The 21,926-nt window shown below is 39.9% G+C and overlaps 1 protein-coding gene across 1 annotated transcript in view; it reads right to left on the bottom strand.

Annotated features, from left to right (window-relative positions):
- Positions 1 to 21,926, bottom strand: part of CFAP70 (cilia and flagella associated protein 70) — a 1,838,232-nt gene that overhangs the window by 1,052,713 nt on the left and 763,593 nt on the right. Inside the window, exon 12 of the mRNA XM_044079382.1 lies at positions 3,270 to 3,330. Within this exon, the coding sequence (XP_043935317.1) occupies positions 3,270 to 3,330 (61 nt within the window). The remainder of the gene's footprint in view (positions 1 to 3,269; positions 3,331 to 21,926) is intronic.

Genomic DNA, 21,926 nt, shown 5'->3' with positions numbered 1-21,926 from the left:
GTAAGTGTCTCCTGGAGTGCCTGTCCATTCTGATGTGGTAGTACGCGTCCTGGAGATCGATTGAGCACATCCAGCTGTCGTTCTCTATAAAGGGAAATATCGACTGCAGAGTAACCATTAATTTCTTTACATGCTTGTTAAGCCTTGAGATCTAGGATTGATCTCCAGTCCCCTGTCTTTTTTGGAACTAAAAAGAATCGAGAGTAAGTTCCGGATCATACTTGCTCTGTGGGGACTTCTTGGATGACTTTTTTTGCAGCAATGAGATGACCTCTGATGTTGCACGGTCTAGTTGGATGGGTGGTATGCTTGGTAGAAACCGGTTTGTTGGGGGTTCAGAAACAAAGGGGATCAGGTAATCTCTGGATATTATGGTGTGTACCCAATGATCTCGGGAGATGGTTAGCCAGGTGCTTGGGTACAGCTACAGATGACCCCCCCGACTGCCTCCAGAGACGGACAGTCGGGTAACCCCTCAGGGGCGATGGAAGGGATGATCAGAGAAAGTTTCTCTGTCTCCCTGATGCTGCGGATCTCCTCTGCCACAAGGGTGGCATCTTCTATTATATCCTCCCCCTCTGCCTCTAGGGGAGGGTTGACCTTGTGCCTGAGGGAAACCTTTTTGGGATTTACGGAACCGCATTTTCCCTCCTGTATTACCCTTGGGATAGGGTCTAGATGGGAGAGAGAAATGGACTCTGACGGCATATAAGGTTTTCCCTTCCTGCTTCCACCTAGACAAAGTCTCTTTCACTTGGGGCCCAAAAAGAGATGAACCATCAAAGGGGACGTTAATGAAGGAAGACTTGAAGGACTCTGTAAAATTACAAAGACACATCCATGAATGTCTCCTGAGGGATATTCCTGCTGCAGCTGCCCTACTCGCTCCATCTGCCACGTACAATATCAGCCTCACGGAGGAGTTAGCTATGGAAGTAAGGGTGGAGAGCTGTGCTTCACCAATTTTTTTCTTCTTTCTGAGAAACTTGAACCTGGAGTATTTCCTTGAAATCCTGTGCTTTTGTTGCAGTCAACTTGCATGTCTTCAGCTTCGTCTCTGGTGATCTCTGTGCTGCTTATGTCCTCACCACATTTTCTATTTTAGTACAAGAAGATTTGGTTGTGGCAGGCTTATAGTCAAAACCTAATTATGTAGTCTGGAGAAATATATCTAAATATGTGATGTTTCCTTTTGTTGTGATGACAAATCAATAGAGGTATGTTCTGGAGATGTGCAGCATCCCTGACCCTGAAAAGAAGTAAAGCTGTACATCTGGTAGCTATGTATAAAATTAATGCCAGTCTTCCTTTAAGAGTTCTTAAGAAAACATTCAGGGAATTATAGCAGCATACACATGTAGAAAATGTCCTAGGAATATCATTTTACCATTAACGATTTATATGCAGCTCTATGATAAATTTGATCTCATCACACTTCCACCTCATCCAAAGCATAGCATGGTTTTGGTCACACCATGCTTTCAATATAAAAAGTTCCCTTTTTCTGAAGAAATACATAACATTTTCACTTCTGATGTATGGATACTTGAAGAAAACGTATCTGTCTGGCAATGGAACAGCCTTAGCCGACTACTGATCCTTGAAAGCCTGTAGAGGAGCGCTCTTCTCAAAGGCAAGAAAGCTCTGTGGGCTTGGTGCCCAAAACTGTGTTTTAGTCAGGTCAGCTCAAACTGACCAATGGTTTTGGTGAGTGGAAAATGTCCTGAAGCTTTGGAAGCTGTTATATCCTATGCAGGCTATAACCCATTTGGTTAGTTAAAGTTCTTCAGACTCCTGTGATAGCTAAGAATGTTTCTTGCTAAATTCAAAATGCATCAATTTAATGAAACAAAACAAAAAAAGAATAATAACAGTATATTCCATACCATTAAATACTTAAATGTGATGCATGAACAATAAACCCCCAAGAAAAATTCATACTCAGATCCCCAAACTGTTGGGTGACAATGCAATATAAAGGCATGCAAGATGATCAGCCAAATTTGATTAGATTATCAGTCAAATACTAGTGTCAGAAACTTTATTACACTGATATACTATGCTACATCATTTAAAAAACAAACATACTAATAGACAGTATACTAAAAACCCATCCATGGAAACTTGCAATAATAAACAGAGGAAGAAATAAAAAAAAAGTCTTGTAATAACATTATTTAAAAAAAGTAAGACATTTCTTTTTTCAGTAACCTCACTGTATATTAGCAATTGATCATGACTGGATAAAGGCAATGTAAGTGTACCCATGGCTGGCTTTTTGTTTAGTCATTTGGGCTTTTGCCTCATGATCAAATCACACTAGCACTGGACTATATCCTGCATTTTCCATGCCCAGTCATTGCTTATTGCTAAAGTATTAAGTGATGTAAGACAGTTCATATTTATACATGAAAGTTGAATGAGAGTGGAGCTGAAATGAGTACAACAGTTTAGCAAGTCTATATGCCAGAAGGCACCATAGAGAACAATAAAGGATAAAGTTAAATTTAAGTTCACAAATTAAAGAAGACTAAAGAGAAATATGTGTACTATAACCCAGACAGAGTTATACACAGAAATATAAAGGAAAACAAATGGAGAGATGGTCCCTTCATATTAAGTTTGCATATACAAATATAAAAGCTTGATATGTGATACAGAGTATCATGTACTATATGTGCTTGTGTGAATATTTCTATTCTGTAAAACCAACCAGTGTAATGGTAATCCTTTATGCTCCTAGCTTTATGAAAAATGCAGATGTAAGGAAAAAATGCATCTCTGCTATTATTAAAATCAAAGATAAATCAAGGCAGATCCCACTGTTACTAAAATCGATGTCATTAGCAAGGTTCACCTTGCCACACCGAAGGTAGCACCACATAATTGCAATGGAAACCCACAGACAACTTTGAAAGCTGTAATAAACTTTTTGCTGCCACAAGAACAAACGTGTGACAGAGCAAAGTGCCAAACGGCTTATAAAGCTGTTGGTTGGTAAGAGCTGCAGTTTCCTTCTGGCTATGTGGCAGTGCAAAGTATGTGACAGATTTTAAAAGTTAAGACACTTTGTGGTTTTACACTTTTTCAGTTTGCAGTACTAGCTACTGTTACTCACAGCTCCGTCATACCTGAAGTCCAATTAACTCAATATTTTTATCATATCTGCTATGAGTCTGAATTCAGCTGTCAGTATATGTGTTATACTGTTTCAAAATCATTCAATACACATCATCATTGCCAGCTGTAATTTTATCTGTTCAGCTCACCTTTTGTGCTCCTGCAGTTCTATGTGGGAGTGCTGGTCTTGGAGGGATAAGCTCTTTGACCCTAAATAAAAAGGAAAACAAAATGTTTTACTTCCTTAATAGTCTGGTACAAGGGCCACCAACACAGAATCAGCATTAGTTTTAATAACCAGATAAATACTAGAAAAGTACATGTGTGTAAGAACACTTACCATAAATGTACATTTTCAAAGGAGATGGTGTGGCAGCATTAAATTGCAACATTTGGCATTACTTTACCAGTGAAGTTCATATGTTCTTGTCATTTTCCATAGCTAAATGGTCCCCTGTGCTTAGGTTACCTCTAGTTTTGTTACATTGGCACTCATATCTTGTAGCTTGGATCTTCCATGTATACAGCACTGACATGCAATTTACTTCTGAATAATATACCTTACTGGAGAAGTGTGCTTGTAGTAGACAAATTACATTACTAAAGAACATGAACATATAATTGTGAACTATATACATTAATAAATACTAAGCAGTTCTGTTAATATTAAAGAGATATAGAATGAATTATGCTTCAAAGATTTACTGTTAGGGTGAACTGACTTACAAAACTGTACTATTTTATGTCAGGTAGGGTCACCATAACAATAATTTATAATGCATGTGTGTCTCCCGAAGAGTAAGGAAATCTACAGTAGCAGAATGTGAGCTCCTTGCACTTTGTTAAGTCCTGTTCTGATTACATGGGAATCAGTAAACTAGGTTCAGTGATTCCTGTGTTTTATTTAAAAAAATAACTATTCAACAGAGCAAGATCACTGAACATGGAGTAATGACATTTCTCCTTATCCTGAAGGTTGTGCAGTCTTTAGGTTAGCATTTCTTGAGATGCGGAAGGGCTGCTGGGGGGGGGGGGGTCACATCTTTTTGTCTTTTTTAACTCAGAGAATGAATGATTTTTGTTTTGAATGACAAAGTCTGCCCCCATTCTGTTGACAGAATATCTTATTTCATGTATAAGTGAAGCTTGAAAGGTCAAAAAAGCTTAGATGGCATTGTTAAGGAGTATTCACTATGACTGCAGATTTAAGAGTAGAATGACTTACACAATGAGTAGTTAGTCTAAATCATGCAATGCAGGATGACTGAAGCAAATCTTGCTCCACCTCTAAACAAGACTCCACAGTATAATGTTTGGAAATGGTGTGCATATATGACCAGGTGATAGTCTGACAAATACATTTGTAAAAAAGGCTGCAGTGGTAGCTGATGACCTAGTGGAGTCGGCCTTAACCTCCCCCATCAAATTATGGGTTGATTCAATGTAGGTTCAGAGATTTGTTCTTAAAGGTACCTAATTCAAACTGAAAGCTGCCTAAGCTCCTTTACACAACAAGACTTGCAACTCACCAATCCTAAATGACATCAGTGCAGCTATAATGGAGTTTTTCAATGTGGTATTTCAAGTCATATTGAACTAAAAGATGTAAAGGAAGCTAATGTCTGATTCTCAATGAAAAACATTTAACACCAAAGCCAGAATCACAGATATCCAAACAATATCCAAAGTACAAAGAAAGTCCAAAGAAAATAGCTACTTACTCTTTTTTCAACCTCCTTGAAGATCCTGTAAATGGAAATCCACTGCAGCTGAAACCAGCTTGTACACATTGCCTGCAGACAGTCAAAACTCCTAACTTGTATCTGATTTCTTGTTATGGAAGAACTTTTCCAGGACTGGCTGCTATATAACCCATCCACGTACTATGTATTCAGAAACTGAATACCATTAAGTAGTTCATTTTCACTACAGGTATCAATGGACATAATTATTGTTACTGATAATGTGTACACACTACCATTCCACACACATGCACATATACATGCATGTACAAACATACACACACACACACACACACACACACACACACACACACACACACACACACGTACATGCACACACGTACATGCACACACATTTTAATACTCAGCACTCTTTGAAAGGTTGACAAATGTGACTAACAAGACATTTATCATGATAAGTGAGTGACAAGTGATTCTGACGTTAGTAAAAGTGAATGCAGTATAAGTCACAAAAGCAAATATCCATTTCAAAGATATGATAAAAGCACTTGGAAAAAGCCCACAACACTTCTCAAAGTTATTTAAATTTTAACACTCCACACACTAAAAACAACCCCTTCAGGCTATTAGACACATAAAACATTAATGCTTTCTTAACAGATGTGTAGCATTTTCGTCTGCAACCGAACTTCCTCAGATGAGATGTATACATTAAACAGAACTCACTTAAATACTTTCTTTCCTAATTAATTAAAATTTTTCATTGGCAGAAAACCTTATAAGCCCCCCCCCCCCAAGTAAAATCATATAGCAAAATGATTAGATAAAATCCAGCAATATATAAAACTCATATTTCAATTATATATTAAAATCATAAAATACTCAATTCCTAAAACAATTAATACTATCATTCATAAAAATAATTCATTCATAAAAATTAATTTATTGTACTATCAAAAAATAGCTAATAGCACCATCTCATGGATATAATAAAATTACAACAATAACCAATAACTTCATCTCCAAAGTTTTTTTCAACAAGCAAAGTATCATAATCTAAAAATTGTTGTCTAAAAATTTTTATAAAGACCACAATAAATTAATAAGTATTAAAGTTTTCCTGCCCTTAATTTCAACACTGGCTTAAGGGAAACTGAATTATTAAGCCCTGGAAACTTCGTAGCTTCCAATGTTAGTTGCCAGAAGAGTTCTTTATCTTCAAGACAGGCTTCCCATGGACCACCCCTAATGTCCTTAGGTACCACTTCTAGGGCAAAAAAGAAAAATCTGCCTTCTTGACATTGTTGTGTATGTCTGTATAGGGCATTATTTGTGCATTTATTCCTAATATCATAATTATGCTCACATTCTATTTTTCAACTTTCTTTCTGACTTCCCCACATAGAATCCATCACATTTATTGTATGTTACTAAATACACTATACAAAGACGTTAGGTACTCACCATAATGTTCCATGTTTGTTGTCCATCTCGCCGTTCATTCTTACAATGATGGGTTCGGAGCAGATCCTCGGCTCTGACTCGGCTGAATACTTAGCTGAAAATCTCAAGCTTGGCTTGTGGCAAGAAGGTATCCCACAATGCAGTGGTGTAACTCTCCAGATCTTGTTTGCTGCTAATACCGAACAATATGTACACTATATATATATATATATATATATATATATATATATATATATATATATATATATATATATACACACAAACATATACATATAAACGTGTCTAAGTCCATACTAAATGTACTGAAAGGAGAAACAAGCTGAGACAAAGAACCCCTGAGATAGTGAAAATCTACCAAGTCCACAAGAAGTCTTTGGCAGGGGGAAGGAGGGAGGGTTCGTAAGAATGAACGGCGAGATGGACAACAAACATGGAACATTATGGTGAGTACATAACTTCTTTATGTTATGTTGTCCTATCTCGCCTTCATTCTTACAATGATGGGACAGCGTCCCTAGCACCTTTTTCCTGGGTGGCTCATGGGAGTACACCTTTAAGCACCGTGGAACCAAAGGATGCCGTATCTCTGGAGGCCAAATCCACTTTGTAATGAGTGATAAAATTATGTGGAGTAGACCAAGTAGCTGCTGCACAAATATTATCTATGGGAATTCTGGCTTGAAAGGCAGATGACATAGCTACTGCTCTAGGGAATGAGCCTTTACTTTGAAAGGTAAATCTTTGTGATTTGTGTTATAGATAAATGTAATAAAATTTGAAAGCCAATTAGAAAGAGTAGTTTTTGTGACTGAGGATCCTTTTTTTGCATCAGTGAAGGATACAAATAATTGGTCAGATTTTTTTAGAAGTCTTTGGTTCTATGCAAATAGAATCTGAGTTGTCTGTGCACGTCCAGTTGGTGTAATTTGCACTCTGCCTTGTTGCTATGGTTAGAAAAGAACTGGAAGTTCTATGGATTGGTTTATGTTGTTTGGAGAGGAGACCTTAGGTAAAAAGGATGGGTTTGTACGTAAGGATACCCTATCCTTATGAAAAATCAAATATGGTGGTTTAATAGAAAAAGCTTGCAATTCTGACACCCTTCCAGCAGAAGTTATAGCCACTAGAAACAAGGTCTTCCATTAAAGGAACTTGAGGTCTTAAGATGAAGAGGGCTCAAAGGGAGGTAAAGTGAGATGAGACAATACAAAATTTAGATCCCAAGGAGAAAGGGGTTCTTTGAAGGGAGGTCTTAATAAGGAAGCACCTTTTAAGAAGGCTCTACACAACCTGTGTGACATTAAGTTTGAAGTAGTATCGCCAATATGAAAATCTGAAATTGCAGCAAGTTGAACTTTGATGGTTACTGCAGCTGAGCCTTGTTGAAACAGTTCTGCCAAAAATTCCAAAATAGAATGAATAGGTGCAGAGAAAGGATCAATGTTCTTATCTTGAGCCCAAAGGGAAAACCTCTTCCATTTACTAGAATACAGCTTTCTAGTGGAAGCTTTATGGGAGGACATTAAGATATACCTAACTATAGGAGTGAAATTGTGAAGCCTGACTAAATTGGGAAGTGGAGCAGCCAAGCTGTCAGTGTTAGGGTGGGGACAGAAAGATGAAGCTCCCCTGACATATGAGTCAACAGATTTGGCACTGGGCCCAGAATCCAAGGCTTCTACTGAAGGTGAGGCCAAAGGAAGGGGAACCAAACTTGGTGAGGCCAGTAAGGGGTAATGAGAATTATCCTGCTTCCCAAGCTTTGTGCTTTCTGAATTACTCTGGGTATGAGAGGAAACAGTGGAAAGGCATACAGAAGTCCCATGGGTCAGTCATGGGCAAGAGTGTCTCTCGGTGTCTCCCCTGGATTGGTAATTAGGGTAAAGTAGTTGCTACACTTGGCATTCATGGGAGTGGAAAAAAGATCACAGCAAGGCTGTCCCCATGTTTGGAAAATCATTTCCACTACATTTTGATTGAGAGACCACTCGCGAGGCATTAGGATTGCTCTGCTCAGCTTGTCTGCTATCACGCTGGACATCCCCAGAATGTGCGTTGCAATTAGAAAGTGCTGGGAAGAAACTGCCCATTGCCATACTCTTAGGACTTCTCAACAAAGGGGGTAAGATCTGGTTCCCCCTGCTTGTTTATGTACCAAACCACAGACAATAGTCCCTAGAGGGAGAGAGCCTTGAAGTGCTTACAACGCAAGGAGCACTGCTCTCATCTCTAGAACATTTATATCTACGTGACCCTCATGTTCCTGCCATGTACCTTGGACTGTTCTTCCCAGATAATGCCCCCCCCCCATCTAGGAAGCGTCTGTGGTCACTGTAACTACTGATTGAAGTGGAACAAAGGGTCTGCCCATTGTCATGAGTGGAAGGTATCCACCATCTCAAGTTGTTCTTGCAAGATTCTGTTATTCTGATCAGATGAGACATTGGGAGCCCTTGAAGTGACCATTGGGAGAATAATAGCCATTGAAGAATCCTCATGTGCATTCTGGCAAGAGGAACCAGTGTAATTGTGGAGGCCATTGTTCCTAATAAGCGTAGAATTACCTTTGCTTTCACTTTGTTCTTGGGAAGGAGGTGAAGTATCTGCTGTCTGAGTGCTATAACTCTTTCTGTTGAAAGACGTGCTACCATAGATGAAGTGTCTAGATCTGTGCCTATGAATGTAAAATGCTGACAGGGTAACAAGGCAGATTTTTGAAAATTTACTGTAATGCCCAACTGATTGCAGATATCCAAAGTTAGATCCCTGGCTTGTAGGAGTAGATGCTTGGTGGTGGCAGATAGGAGACAGTCATCTAGATAGGGAAACACACAGAATCCTAGATGTCTCAAATGAGGCGTGACTACTGCCATACATTTGGTGAACACTCTGGGGGCTGTAGTGAGATCAAAGGGCAGAGCTCTGAACTGGTAATGGCTAGCTCCCAGCCAGAAGTGTAAGTACTTTCTTGATGTCCTGTCCATTTTTATGTGATAGTAAGCATCTTGAAGGTTTATCAAGCACATCCAATTGTCTTTCCCTAAAAAGGGAAGTATCAACTGCAGTGTCACCATTCAGAACTTTGACTTCTTGACAGATTCGTTTAACTTGCTTAGGTCTAATATGGGCCTCCAATCCTCTGTTCTTTTTGGCACTAAAAATAATCTTGAGTAAGTTCCGAATCCTATTTGGTCTGTGGGGACTTCTTGGATGACTCTTTTGTGGAGCAACTTTTGAATCTCTATAGTTGTGTGTTCCCTTAGATTGGGTGGAGCATCCAGGAGTGTTTTGGTCTGTGGGACAGGATTGAAAAAAGGGATGAAGGAGTTTCCTCTGGATATTATGTTTAGTATCCATTTGTCATTTACGATATTTCACCAGGCTTCTGGGTACATTGATAAACGTCCCCCGACTGCCTCCAGAGTACAGCAGTTAGGCCTCCTTTCAGGAGCACTGATAAGGGCGTCCGCAAAAGGAATCAAGGTCACCCTGGTTTTGCGGGCCACCTCTGCCTCTGGGGTGGTGTCTACCATTATTACTGCCCCCTCTGCCCCTGGGTAAGGTATCATTATGTGCATCTTAGAAAAATCTCTGGGATCTTTTGAACCACACCTTTCCCCTCTTCTGACCTTTAGGATACGTTTTTGAAGGTACGGAAAAACGTACTCCAATGGCAGAGAGAGTTTTCCCATCCTGCTTGCACTGGGTTAGAGTGTCTTTTACTTTGGGTCCAAAGAGTAAGGAACCATCAAAAGGGGCGTTAGTAAAGGTAGACTTAAAGGGCTCTGCAAAATTGCATAAGTGCATCCAGGAATGTCTCCTAAGGGAAACTCTTAAACCCGCTGCCCTGCTTGCTCCATCTGGTGCGTATGATATGAGCCTCATGGAGGAGTTGACAATGGAATTTAAGGTGGACAGCTGGGAGGAGACCTTCTCCTTCAACCTTGCAGCTAATCAACCCTGTAGAGTATCTCCTAACTCTTTCAGGAGATCTCTTTGTTGCCTCATAAAATGGGATAAGTAGTTCAGTGACTGCAGTGAAAAAGTCGCTGAAGAAAAGATAAGCTTCCCATATCTGTCCATCATTCGAGAATCTTTATTTGGAGGATGAACAGATGAGGAAGTCTCTGCAAGTTCCTTCTTGGTGGCTGCTGCCACCACCATAGCATCTACAGGTACTCCCTTTGCTAGAAATTCCTTGGCCGAAGGAGCTGACAAAAATTTGTTTGGCCTCCAAGGGACCAGTTCCATGGTGTCGGGTGACTCTCATGCCTTTCGACTAACCAGGTCCATTAGCTCATCAAAAGGCGGAGACAGCCAGGAGGCTGAAGACTGAGACCCAAAAGCCTTCAGGTACACTGACTCCTCATCAGAAGGGGTGGTGGTCTGCCAGCCGCCTCTTTGCTTGAGGATCCCTATAATATCTGCAAATGAGATCATCAGATGATGACTGTGGGGACCCTTCCAACTCATCGAGGTCAGTCTCTGAAGTGATGGACTCATATGGGGAGTCAACATGCTTCCACTTGCAGGTTCTCTTCTGAGGTGGCTCCTCAGAAGGATATTCTGGGGAGGCCTCGGATGAGAGGGGTTCACCCAATGAGGGATCCTGAGGCTCTGGGTCTTTGCTGTCTTGAGGAATGGGTGGTTCTGAGACAGTAGCCAGTTGCCTTGGGGGGAGCGAGTACTGATATCCTTCTATGGTGCTGAATGGGTAGACAACACGCTCCCCATCAGCTCAAAGGTGGAGCCCGCTGGCTCCGAAGACTCCCCTGGCTCCGAGGAGACAGAGGAAGATAACGGAGTCAATGAGATCAGACTTGAGGCTGATGCGGGAGCCGAGCTAACCAAAGCTGATGCTCCGAGGGGTAAGTTCAGCACTGAAGAAGATTGGGGCCAAGAATCCCCCCCAGGTCTGACCAGGGAACCCCAGTGCCCAGACTCACCGGACGGTGCCAAGAGAGTCGGAGCAGATGTTGGCTCTGTGAACACCGAAGGGAATCCCGGAACTGACAGGTCCACAGTAAGTGGTAATGAGCACTCCAGCTCCAAAGGATCAGCTTGGCTCAGAGGAGGAACAACAGTAGATACAGTAGGCTCCGAAACCAAATTGATGGGAGCCGAGAATAATTTGGTCAGCACCGGCAACATGAGTCTATGAACCACCCGTTCCACTTCATCAGCTGATAAACTTCTTGTAGACCTGGAAGATAGGGAAGGAGATCGAGACCTATGGAGGATTGGCGATCTCAAGGTTGGAGAAACCGATGAAATTTCAATGGACCGGCTCTGAGTGGAGGTATCTTGCGGCTCCGAAGGCTTTGGAGTCGAAGTACCAGGCCTATCAACCAAAAGGACTTCCAATTGCTCCGAGGACTGTGAAGCCGAGGAAGTAGTGGCCTTTGAAATTTTAGGGAGTTTGACTGGTGGCTCTGACTGAGCCAATGTAGCTGGAGATTGTCTTTTGTGAGATTTATCCTTTTTAGAGGAAGGAGAAGACGAAGAGGAGGAAGAGCTATGAATGGCTTCCTCAAAAAAAGGCTTTAATAGCCCTTTTAGAATCAACTTGTTTCTTCTTTCCTGAAGAACTCTAGCACTAAAAGAATGACAGAAGGTGCAGTCTTCTTGGAGATGAATGACACCAAGGCAATAAACACAAACCACATGTCCATCTGTGATGGACATTTTTTGCGAGCACTTTTGACATTTTTTTAAAGCCAGAAGGCTTATGTTCTCTCTCTTTTTGGTCTTTAGACATTTTCCCAAATAAGAACCTAGAGGCTATAGCAAAAACACAACAACAAACATTTATTAGCTAAGAATAATATGCTAAAGGTTACTACAGGACAACACAAGGAGCAACAACCAGGAAAAGAAAATTAGAACCTTTAACTAAAATGGTTCTAATTTCCACACAAAACAATAAAACAGTACAAGCCCTCTAACTTAAACAGGTGTATAGCTCTCTAACTTAAATGAGCTATGAAGACACACACAACGAACAACAACCACTACTCAGGATACCAAAGGGGCTAGAAAGCGATGGCAAAAGCCATGCTAAAGGGGGAAAAACTATCAATATTTAACAAAAAGCAGCAAAGAGACATAACGAGTTAAACCTAGTAATAATAACGCTACAAATATACAAAAATAGCAAGTTTGACAAAGGTAAATAGAAAAATATATCAAAACTTAGCCACAGCCAAGATGAGCGCATCCAAGCTCGTAAAGCGGCAAACGAGATCTAGGGAATTACACCACTGCATTGTGAGATATCTTCTTGCCATGAGCCAAGTTTGAGATTTTCATCCAAGTATTTGGCTGAGTCGAAGCAGAGGATCAGCTCCGAACCCATCATTGTAAGAATGAAGGCGAGATAGGACAACATAACATCACTTGTTTCACAATTTGCAAAACTTTTACTCATAATTAGCCTATCCCTACTAGCAAGGTATACTGTGTCTGTACTTTTTATACATGCACATTGGGGGTAGCACCCACATTTAAATGTACCCAATTTATATTTTTTATGGGTTATAAATTCATTCTTATTATTTTCCAAAATATTTTTAATACTTCTACCCTTACGATAAGTACACTTAAATGGCTTGTTGAAAATAACCTCCAGGTCTGATGTAGCACTAAACCTAGTCCATTCTTTCTCTAGTAATATTCTTATTTTGCTTGAATCACCATTAAAATCTGTTACAAAGTTACTAACTAGTTCTCCATTTTCTTTATCCAACAGATTCTGTTTATTTTCTTCCCTTATGGGAATATCCTCACCTAAAATGGGCTTGAATTTCCCCTTCCATTCCTGTATTATTTCCTCTTCCACTTTCATAATCAAGTCCACTGGGTAGCCTCTTTCATAAAACATATTGAATACATTTTTACATTCATTCTCAAAGTCACTATCCTCTGATGTCATCCTCCTTCCCCTTACATATTGCCGTTTTATTATTACTTTTTTCTGATAGAAGGGGTGTGCACTATTAAAGGCTAGATATGAGTTCAAGAATGTCTCTTTTCTAAATCCTTTAGAGCTAAAAATCCATCCTGTTTACATATAGAAATATCCAAATATTCAAGTCTGTTTCTATCTATTTTATATGTGAATTTTAAAAACCCACTAGATTCTGATATATATTTAACAAATTCTAAAAATCTTGTTTCTGTATCAATCCATAAAAAACACATATTGTCCAGGTATCTTTTGTACAATTTCCAACAATTTACATACTTGGCACCTAAAACAAATTTTTTTTTCCAGAACAAAAGTATAATATTAGTGTAGGTGGGGGCACACCTTTCCCCCATTGCTACACCTTGTTGTTGCTTTAAGAATTTACCTTCATAGTGAATGAAATTGTTTCTTAGCACCATTTCCATTAAAGTTAAAATCAGATAAAAGTCCCTATTATTAAATTTACCATACTTCACTAAGGCTTCTTCAAACCACTTCATCCCTTCTACATGTGGGATAGAAGTGAACAGATCTACTATATCTATTGTAATAAAAATCATATTATCATCATACATACTATCTTTGATATTCTTAGTAGATCCCATGAATCATTAAACACTCCCTGGCCACTCATAGCCATCTCTTTTAATTTCTTGTCTAGAAATTTTGCCAATGGGGCAGTTATTGAGCCCTCTGAGGCAACAATAGGTCTCAATGGTGGATTTTGGATACTCTTGTGGACTTTCGGGATTCCAAATATAGTGGGGGTCATGGGATTTTCTACATGTAAGAAATTGTATATACTTACATCGATGGTGCCTTCTAATAATAGGTAATTTAATGCTAATTCCACTTTCTTATTTGCAATATTGATTTAATTTATAGAAACTCTTCTGTACTTTGTTGTATAATAAGAATTAATTTATAACCCATAAAAAAGATAAATTGGGTACATTTAAATGTGGATGCTGCCCCCAATGTGCATGCATAAAAAGAACGGACACAGTATACCTTGCTAGTAGGGATAGGCTAATTATGAGTAAAAGTTTTGCAAATTGTGAAACAAGTGGTATTGTGTATTTAGCAACATGGAGTAAATGTGATGCATTCTATGTGGAGAAATCAGAAAGAAAGTTGAAAAATAGATTGTATGAGCATAATTATGATATTAGGAATAAATGCCACAATAATGCCCTACACAGGCATACACAACAATGTCCAGAAGCCAGATTTTTCTTTTTTGTCCTAGAAGTGGTACCTAAGGACATTAGGGGTGGTCTATGGGAAGCCTGTCTTGAATATAAAGAACTCTTCTGGCAACTAACATTGGAAGCTACGAAGTTTGCAGGGCTTAACGATTCAGTTTCCCTTAAGCCAATGTTGAAATTAAGGGCAGCAAAACTTTAATACTCATTAATTTATTGTGGTCTTTATAAAAAATTTTAGACAACAATTTTTAGATTAATATGATAATTTGCTTGCTTGAAAAAAACTTTGGGGATGAAGTTATTGGTTATTATTGTAAGTTTATAATGTCCACTACATGGTGCTATTAGCTATTTTTTGATATTACAATGAATGAATTTTTATGAATGAATTATTTTTTATGAATGATAGTATTAATTGTTTTAGGAACTGAGTATTTTATGATTTGAATACATAATTGAAATATGAGTTTTATGTATTGTTGGATTTTGTCTAATCATTTTGATATATGGTTTTACTTGGGGGAAGGGCTTATAAGGTTTTCTGCCAATTAAATGTTTTAATTAATTAAGAAAGTATTTAAATGAAGTTCTGTTTAATGTATGCATCTCATCTAAGGAAGTCTGGTTGCAGATGAAAACACTACACATTTTTTAAAAAAGCGTTAATGTTTTGTGTGTCTAGTAGCCTGAAGGGGCTGTTTTTAGTGTGTGGAGTGTTAAATAAAATTTAAATAACTTTGAGAGGTGTTGTGAGTGCTCTTATTATATCTTTGAAGTGAATGCAGTATAAGGTAACTCTGGCTTAATGTACTGATGCATTAACTTAGCTTCATGCTGTCTACTGAGGAGCATTCATACTGTTGGAAATAAGGCTGATGATTAAAGGACAATGGTAAAAAAATGATCCTATGGTGCTCTGCTACAAGATTCTTTCTTTTATAGAAATAAAAAAAGATGAAAAACTAGTAGACTTAAAACTTCAATGATGAGCTCAGTCACAATTTCCAAAAATCATACAACTCAGGTAGTGTTCCAAAGCAACAAGCCTTTATTTGTCACAGATAAGCGACCCTCAGTAACAAAACATCAGAAATCACATTGTCAGTTGTAGCGGTGAAGAGCCAGTCACTGAGATACTGGAAAACCTGGATCTCTAATAAGTGAAGATGCACTGCCACCCCTGTCACAATCTTGGTGAACACTCTTAGATCTGTGGTGTGACCGAACAGCAGAGCTCTGAACTGATAATGATTGGCTCCCAGATGGAAATGGAGAAATCTCCTTAAATGCTTTTCTACCCTCACATGATAGTATGCATCCTTGAACTGATGATGATTGGCTCCCAGATGGAAATGGAGAAATCTCCTTAAATGCTTTTCTACCTTCACATGATAGTATGCATCCTTGAGATCTATGGACCACATCCAATTGTCTTTCCTCAGTACAGGCAAAATGCACTGAAGCATGACTATCTAGAATTTTGTCTACTTGACATACTGATTCAAATGGCTCAGATCCAGAATGGAACTGAGAACCCCTGTTTTCAAAGGTACTAAAATGAACCTTGAGTAGAATCTGGATTATAGCTCATCTTCAGGATGACTCTTTTTCTAGCGGCTTGGAAACTTCTGCTGCTGCAAGTTCCCACTGACTGGCTGGAACATTAGGAAGTTTATTCCTTTTGATGGGGGAGGGAAATGGTGTAGAATAACCTCTGGAAATTATGTTCAGCACACACAAATCTGAGTTTATGTTTTGCTAGGCTAGTGGCTGCAGAGATCATCACCCCAACTGCCTCCAGAGTGCAGCAGTTGGGCAATCCTTCAGGGGCACTGAAACGGCTTTTCAGTAAATCACCCATGAAAACCCTAGTTATACAGTCCACCTCTACCTCTAGGGTGACATCCACTGTTGTTACCTCTTCCTTTGCCTGAAGAGACCTATCTCCAGGAGTGAGTTTCCTGATAGGAGCTCTGTGACTTCCTGAACCACATCATCTTCCAAGCCTGTTGGTTCTTGGAGTAGGATCTCTGGGGCATATGAATGCCAACCACAGAGAGAGTATTACCATCATGTTGACCTCTGGTCAGCATTTCTCTTACTTTGGGTCAAAAAAGGGTAGACTCCTCAAAAGAGGCATTGAAGAAAGATGTACAGAAGCTTTCCACAAAGTTGCAAAGGTGCATCCAAGCATGACGGTGGATAGTAATGCCAGTGCTTGCTGCCCTTGCTCTGCCATCAGCTCCATTGGGAAGCAGATGCATGGCCACATGGAGCTAGATTGGAGAGTGGAAAGCTGGGAGTCCACTGTCTTTTGAAAGTCCACTGGTAGAACACCTGAGATAGACTTGGAGATCTCCTTAGTCAAGCCTCTCTGACACTTGTGCTAAGTAATTCAATGCTCTTAGTGCAAAGGTCACTGAAACATATATCCATTTCCCAAAATGGTCCATAGCCCTAGATTCTCTATTAGGTGGATGAACTGAAGAACCTTCTTCCAACAATTCCTTCTCAGTGGCTGCCACTCCAACTCATGTTTTCCAGAGGACCTTTTCTCCAATGATTTCTGTCTGTGGAAGAGAAGAGAATCCTATCAAGTTTCTTGGGGATGGACTCCACCACATCAGGATCCTTCCATTCTCCTTGATCCAACAAATCAATGAGTAGGTCAATGGGCAGTACCACTCAGGATGAAGTTGAGCTAGAAACAAAGGCATCTAGGAACAGACTCATCTGGAGAAGAGCTATCTGTGGACTATCTCCCTTCTCTGTTTCATCAATTCCAGGATCTCACCAAAAGTGATGTCCTCAGAGGGGGATCTTAGAGAGCCAATGCCATTATCCAAGTCCGTGTCTTTAATGAAGGACTTTGGGGAATAGTCTAAGTGCTTCCACTTGCATGTCTGTTTTCTATGAACCATCTGTGGGGGAGGATCAGAGGGCTCAGAATCAGACTGGGAGCTTATATAGCAGGCTGCTTAGGAAGCCTGGGTAACTGACTGTCCCTGCCTGACAGGATAAGAATAACCATCTGATTCCAGAAGGGGTTCAAATGGCATGACCTAGATGACCCTTTTCCCTCAGTATCAAAAGTAACAGTTCAAAAGTCTCGAAAGCCAAGGAAGCCACCAGGTCTGCCAATGCCCTCCTAACCTTGGATAGAAAGGAAACCACAGAACCGATGGGCCTCAATCCTGAGGCAGTTCTTTCTGCCAAGCTATCCAGCACTGAGACACATAGTTGAAGAGATGGCTCCAAAATCTTTGGAGTTGAAACATCTTCTGGTACCCTGACTCAAAAATCAAGGCACCAAGACTCCTCCAGATCTGAACATGTCAGACCCAAAACAGGAGGGAAACAAGTCAAAGTCACTTGACTTACTGACTCAGGCAAAGGTACTCTAGGACAGACCATGCCCAAGATAACCAGTTCTGGAAAAGACATAAGAGGGGGTAGATGGACCAGCACTTGGTATGCTTCCAAGAAATGGTACTGAGAAAACCCTTAGTTGTGTCTGTGTCCTGTGAAACTCTCTCATCATTCTGTTGAAATCCTGTTTGGTCAAATTTCTCAATGACCGGCAAAAAGATGCCACTGATGGTGGTCTGGATTGTCTCCTCTCCTGAAGAACAGGGACTTACTGGATCCGAGGAGAATCCGGACTAAGCAGGAAATGTATGGCACTGAAAACTGTTGTCTCTGAAAGTCTCAGTATCTTAGGATTAGATACCAAACTAATTTTGGATATCGGGACAATTTACAAGAATTCCAGGAAACCAAATTTTCCTTTTATTTTGTCTTTTCTTCACTTTTGTCATGTTTGGTCTTCTCTGACTCCTTTGTCATTATCAGCTTTCTACTTGGGCTTCTTGTCTTTGGTGCTCTGTGAAGAAGTGGAAGAAGAGGAAGGGATGGCAGACCCTGTCTGGGGAGGGAGAGACTCCCTTCACTTTCAGTTTCTACCTTCTAGTCTACAATATGCAGGCACTAAAAGAGGAACACACCTGCATACCTCTCAACCGTACCAAATTTCTCAGTAAATACCAGTTTTGAGGGCAAAATATTGAGGTGCCACAAATTCATGCATGGCCCCTTTAGTTTCTGAATTTCCTGTTTCTTTTTTTTAAATTTTTTTACTCCTCACATCATCAAGTGCAGAGTGTGTGCGATGATGTTGGCCTCTACAGCTCAGTCTGTGTGCACTGTGCACAGCATGTCTTTCTTCCCCAGCTGAGCCAGGTAAAAAAAAAAAAAATCTATATTTTTTTCCTTAACGAATGAGACGTTTATGTGGGTGGGAAAAACGTACATGATGTGCTATTGTGCTTACTTGATTACTTATTCTTCTCCTGCAGCTGGTTATTAAATAAATGTGATTGCAGGCAGAAACAGTATATATGTACTAACCAGCTACAGGAGAATGTGATTGCAGGCAGAAGCAACTTTATGTGGGCGGGAGTCTGGAGAACTGTACATGTGCTTATTGATTACTGATTCTTCTCCTGTAGCTGATTAGTAAATAAATGTGATTGCAGGCAGAAACAAAATATATTTACTAACCAGCTGCAGGAGAATGGGATTGTAGGCAGAAGCAGCTTCTTTTCTTAACAGAGTAACAGACGTTTCTGTGGGCAGGAGAAACGTACTTGTGCTCTGTCTCTTGATTACTTATTTAAACGAAACAGAATATTTCCTTACTTAAGGACAGCAGGCTTAACTTATTACTTTCGTTGCAGCTAGGCTTAACTTAATGTACGTGGGGATGAGAAACGTACGTGTATTTATTTACTTATCAGCTGCCTGCAGGAGAATGTGATATTGTGATTGCAAGCAGTTACATAACAGCAGCAGCATCTTTTATTTATATTTATATAGTGTGATGTGATTGCAGGCAGGAGGCTTTACTTAGCAGCTTCTTCTTTTATTTTGTGTGTGTGTGTGCTTTCTGCTTTACTTAACAGCAGCTTCTTCTTATATGTCATCATTGCAGGCAGAAACAGCATATTTCCTTACTTAACGGCTGCAGGTTTTACTTAATAGCAGGGCAGTTTATTTTCTTAACGAACATTTATGTGGGCAGGAGAAACGTACGTGTGCTTACTTGAACTTAACTTGATTACTTATTTGAGAGAAACAGCATATTTCCTTACTTAAGGGCTGTCTGCAGGCTTAACTTATTACTGGTTTAACTTAACAGATGTGGGCAGGAGAAATGTACGTGTATTTACTTACCAGCTGCAGGAGAATGTGATTGCAGGCACTTAAATAGAAGTTATGTACTCACCATAACGTTCCATCTGAGTAGGTACTTCATTTGTGTGCAACCTGTGGGTATCGGATCCAACTTCAGATCCGAGCCGGCAGCTTACCAAGCTCCAAGATCCGAGCTCCTAACTCCTCCCCCTACCCATAATCCCCTGCTACCAACCACATTACCTCAGATCATTTTTTTTTGCCTTACCAATCTGTAAACATGAAAAAATCAACTGCAAAGGTGATCAGAAAATCCCGAAGGTTCGGGGGATGGCAGGGGGGTTGGTTGCAGACAAATGAAGTACTTACTCAGATGGAACGTTATGGTGAGTACATAACTTCTATATCTGAAGTAGTTACTTCATTTGCTCTGCAACCTGTGGGACAGAGTCCCCAGCTACTTATAAGAACCTGGGTGGTCCTTACGGAAGGATATTCCGAAGCACCGCGGAGCCAAAAGAAGCCCTGCTTCTCGAAATCACATCTAATTTATAATGAGAAATGAACGTATGAGAAGAGGACCAAGTAGCCGCTGAACATATGTCGTCCACTGGAACCCTAGACCAGAAGGCTGTTGAAGTGGCTACAGATCTTGTAGAATGAGCACGGATATTAACCGGGGCTGGTTTGCCAGACGATATATACCCCTGAATAATACACTGATGAATCCAATTTGCCACAGTAACTTTGGAAATGGCTTTACCCATGGCTGATTTTGCATACGAGACAAATAACTTGTCCGACTTGCGAAATTCTCTAGTCCTATGCAAGTAGAAATGCAGCTGTCTGTGTACATCCAATTTGTGTAATGTGTATTCTCCTTTATTCTGAAAAGTGGGAAAAAACACTGGTAAATTTATTGATTGATTTATATTTGCTTCTGAAGCAACCTTAGGTAAGAAAGACGGGTTAGTCCTGAGGGACATTATCTTTGTAAAAGATAAGGTAAGGAGGCTTCATACACAAGGTTTGTAACTCTGAAACCCTTTTGGCCAAAGTAATGGCCACTAAGAAGGCTGTTTTCCATGACAAGAACTTCAACGGAATTGAGGCAGCAGGTTCGAAAGGTGGGCTTGTTAAGGCTTGCAAGACTAGAGTGAGGTCCCATGGGGGAATCACAGACTTTATTGGTGGATTTAAAAGAAAGATGCCTTGTAAGAAGGTTTTGCACAACTTTGTAGAAGCTAAGGAACCTATGCCATTGCCCACATGAAAATGGGAGATGGCCGCTAATTGTACCTTAATCGTAGAAGCGCTCGCTCCCTGATGAAAGATCAATGAGAGAAAGTCTAGGATGGTTGGGATAGGGACAGTAAATGGGTCCAAGCCCTTATCTTTGGCCCAAATGGAAAAACGTTTCCACTTACTGCTGTAAAGTTTTTTGGTAGATGGCTTATGAGCCGCAACCAGAATGGCCTTAACGGGAGATGAGATACTGGGAGTCCTAGCCATCAATGGAACTGGATCAGCCAAGCCGCAAGCTTGAGGCTGACCAGGTTGGGCGTTGGGCAATCCGCGGGATGAGAAATCAGTTCTGGACTGGGATCCAGAATCCACGGAGGAGCCACACTGTGAGACCGCAGAAAGGGGAACCAGATCTGCCGAGGCCAAAATGGGGCTATGAGGATAACTCTGCTCCCCAACCCAAGCCTTGAAAATGGTTTGAAACAGGTAAACAAAAAACTTCCCAAACACTGTCTTCCAACACCATGTGAAAAATCCACTGCGAAACCTGCGTTTGAAATATTTATTTAAGCTTCTCTTTAAACATGCACTTTTCGTCAGAATTAAGTGTCCAACTTCATCAGAAACAAAACTTTAAGTTAAAAATCTACTAGAGCATTTTATATCACCCAAATCTCATTGAAATCACATTGAAGTCACGCAGCACTACACATGTACTACACAGAGAGCTCGCCCTACTGGTGAGACTTGCAACTACTAGTTAATTCTTTATTTTTTATTGTTTGTTTTTTATATATTGTTTGTTAAATTTCTACCTATATAAAATCTCATATACATGCAGGTCGTAACTCAGAAAATACAATGCTATAATGAACAATGATAAAAATAATATACTAACAAATGTAAATATAAAAATGTATAAAAAATCTCCAAGTAAAGAATTATGTTAAGCTTTATATAACTAACAATGTTAAAATAGTTAAAAATAGATAAAAAATAAAGTTTTGACTTGTAATTTCGATCTCA

Source organism: Protopterus annectens, chromosome 8.part0, assembly GCF_019279795.1.
Source record: "Protopterus annectens isolate FY-2018-M chromosome 8.part0, PAN1.0, whole genome shotgun sequence".
Taxonomy (NCBI): domain Eukaryota; kingdom Metazoa; phylum Chordata; order Ceratodontiformes; family Protopteridae; genus Protopterus; species Protopterus annectens.
This window is presented reverse-complemented; position numbering and strand designations above follow the sequence as displayed.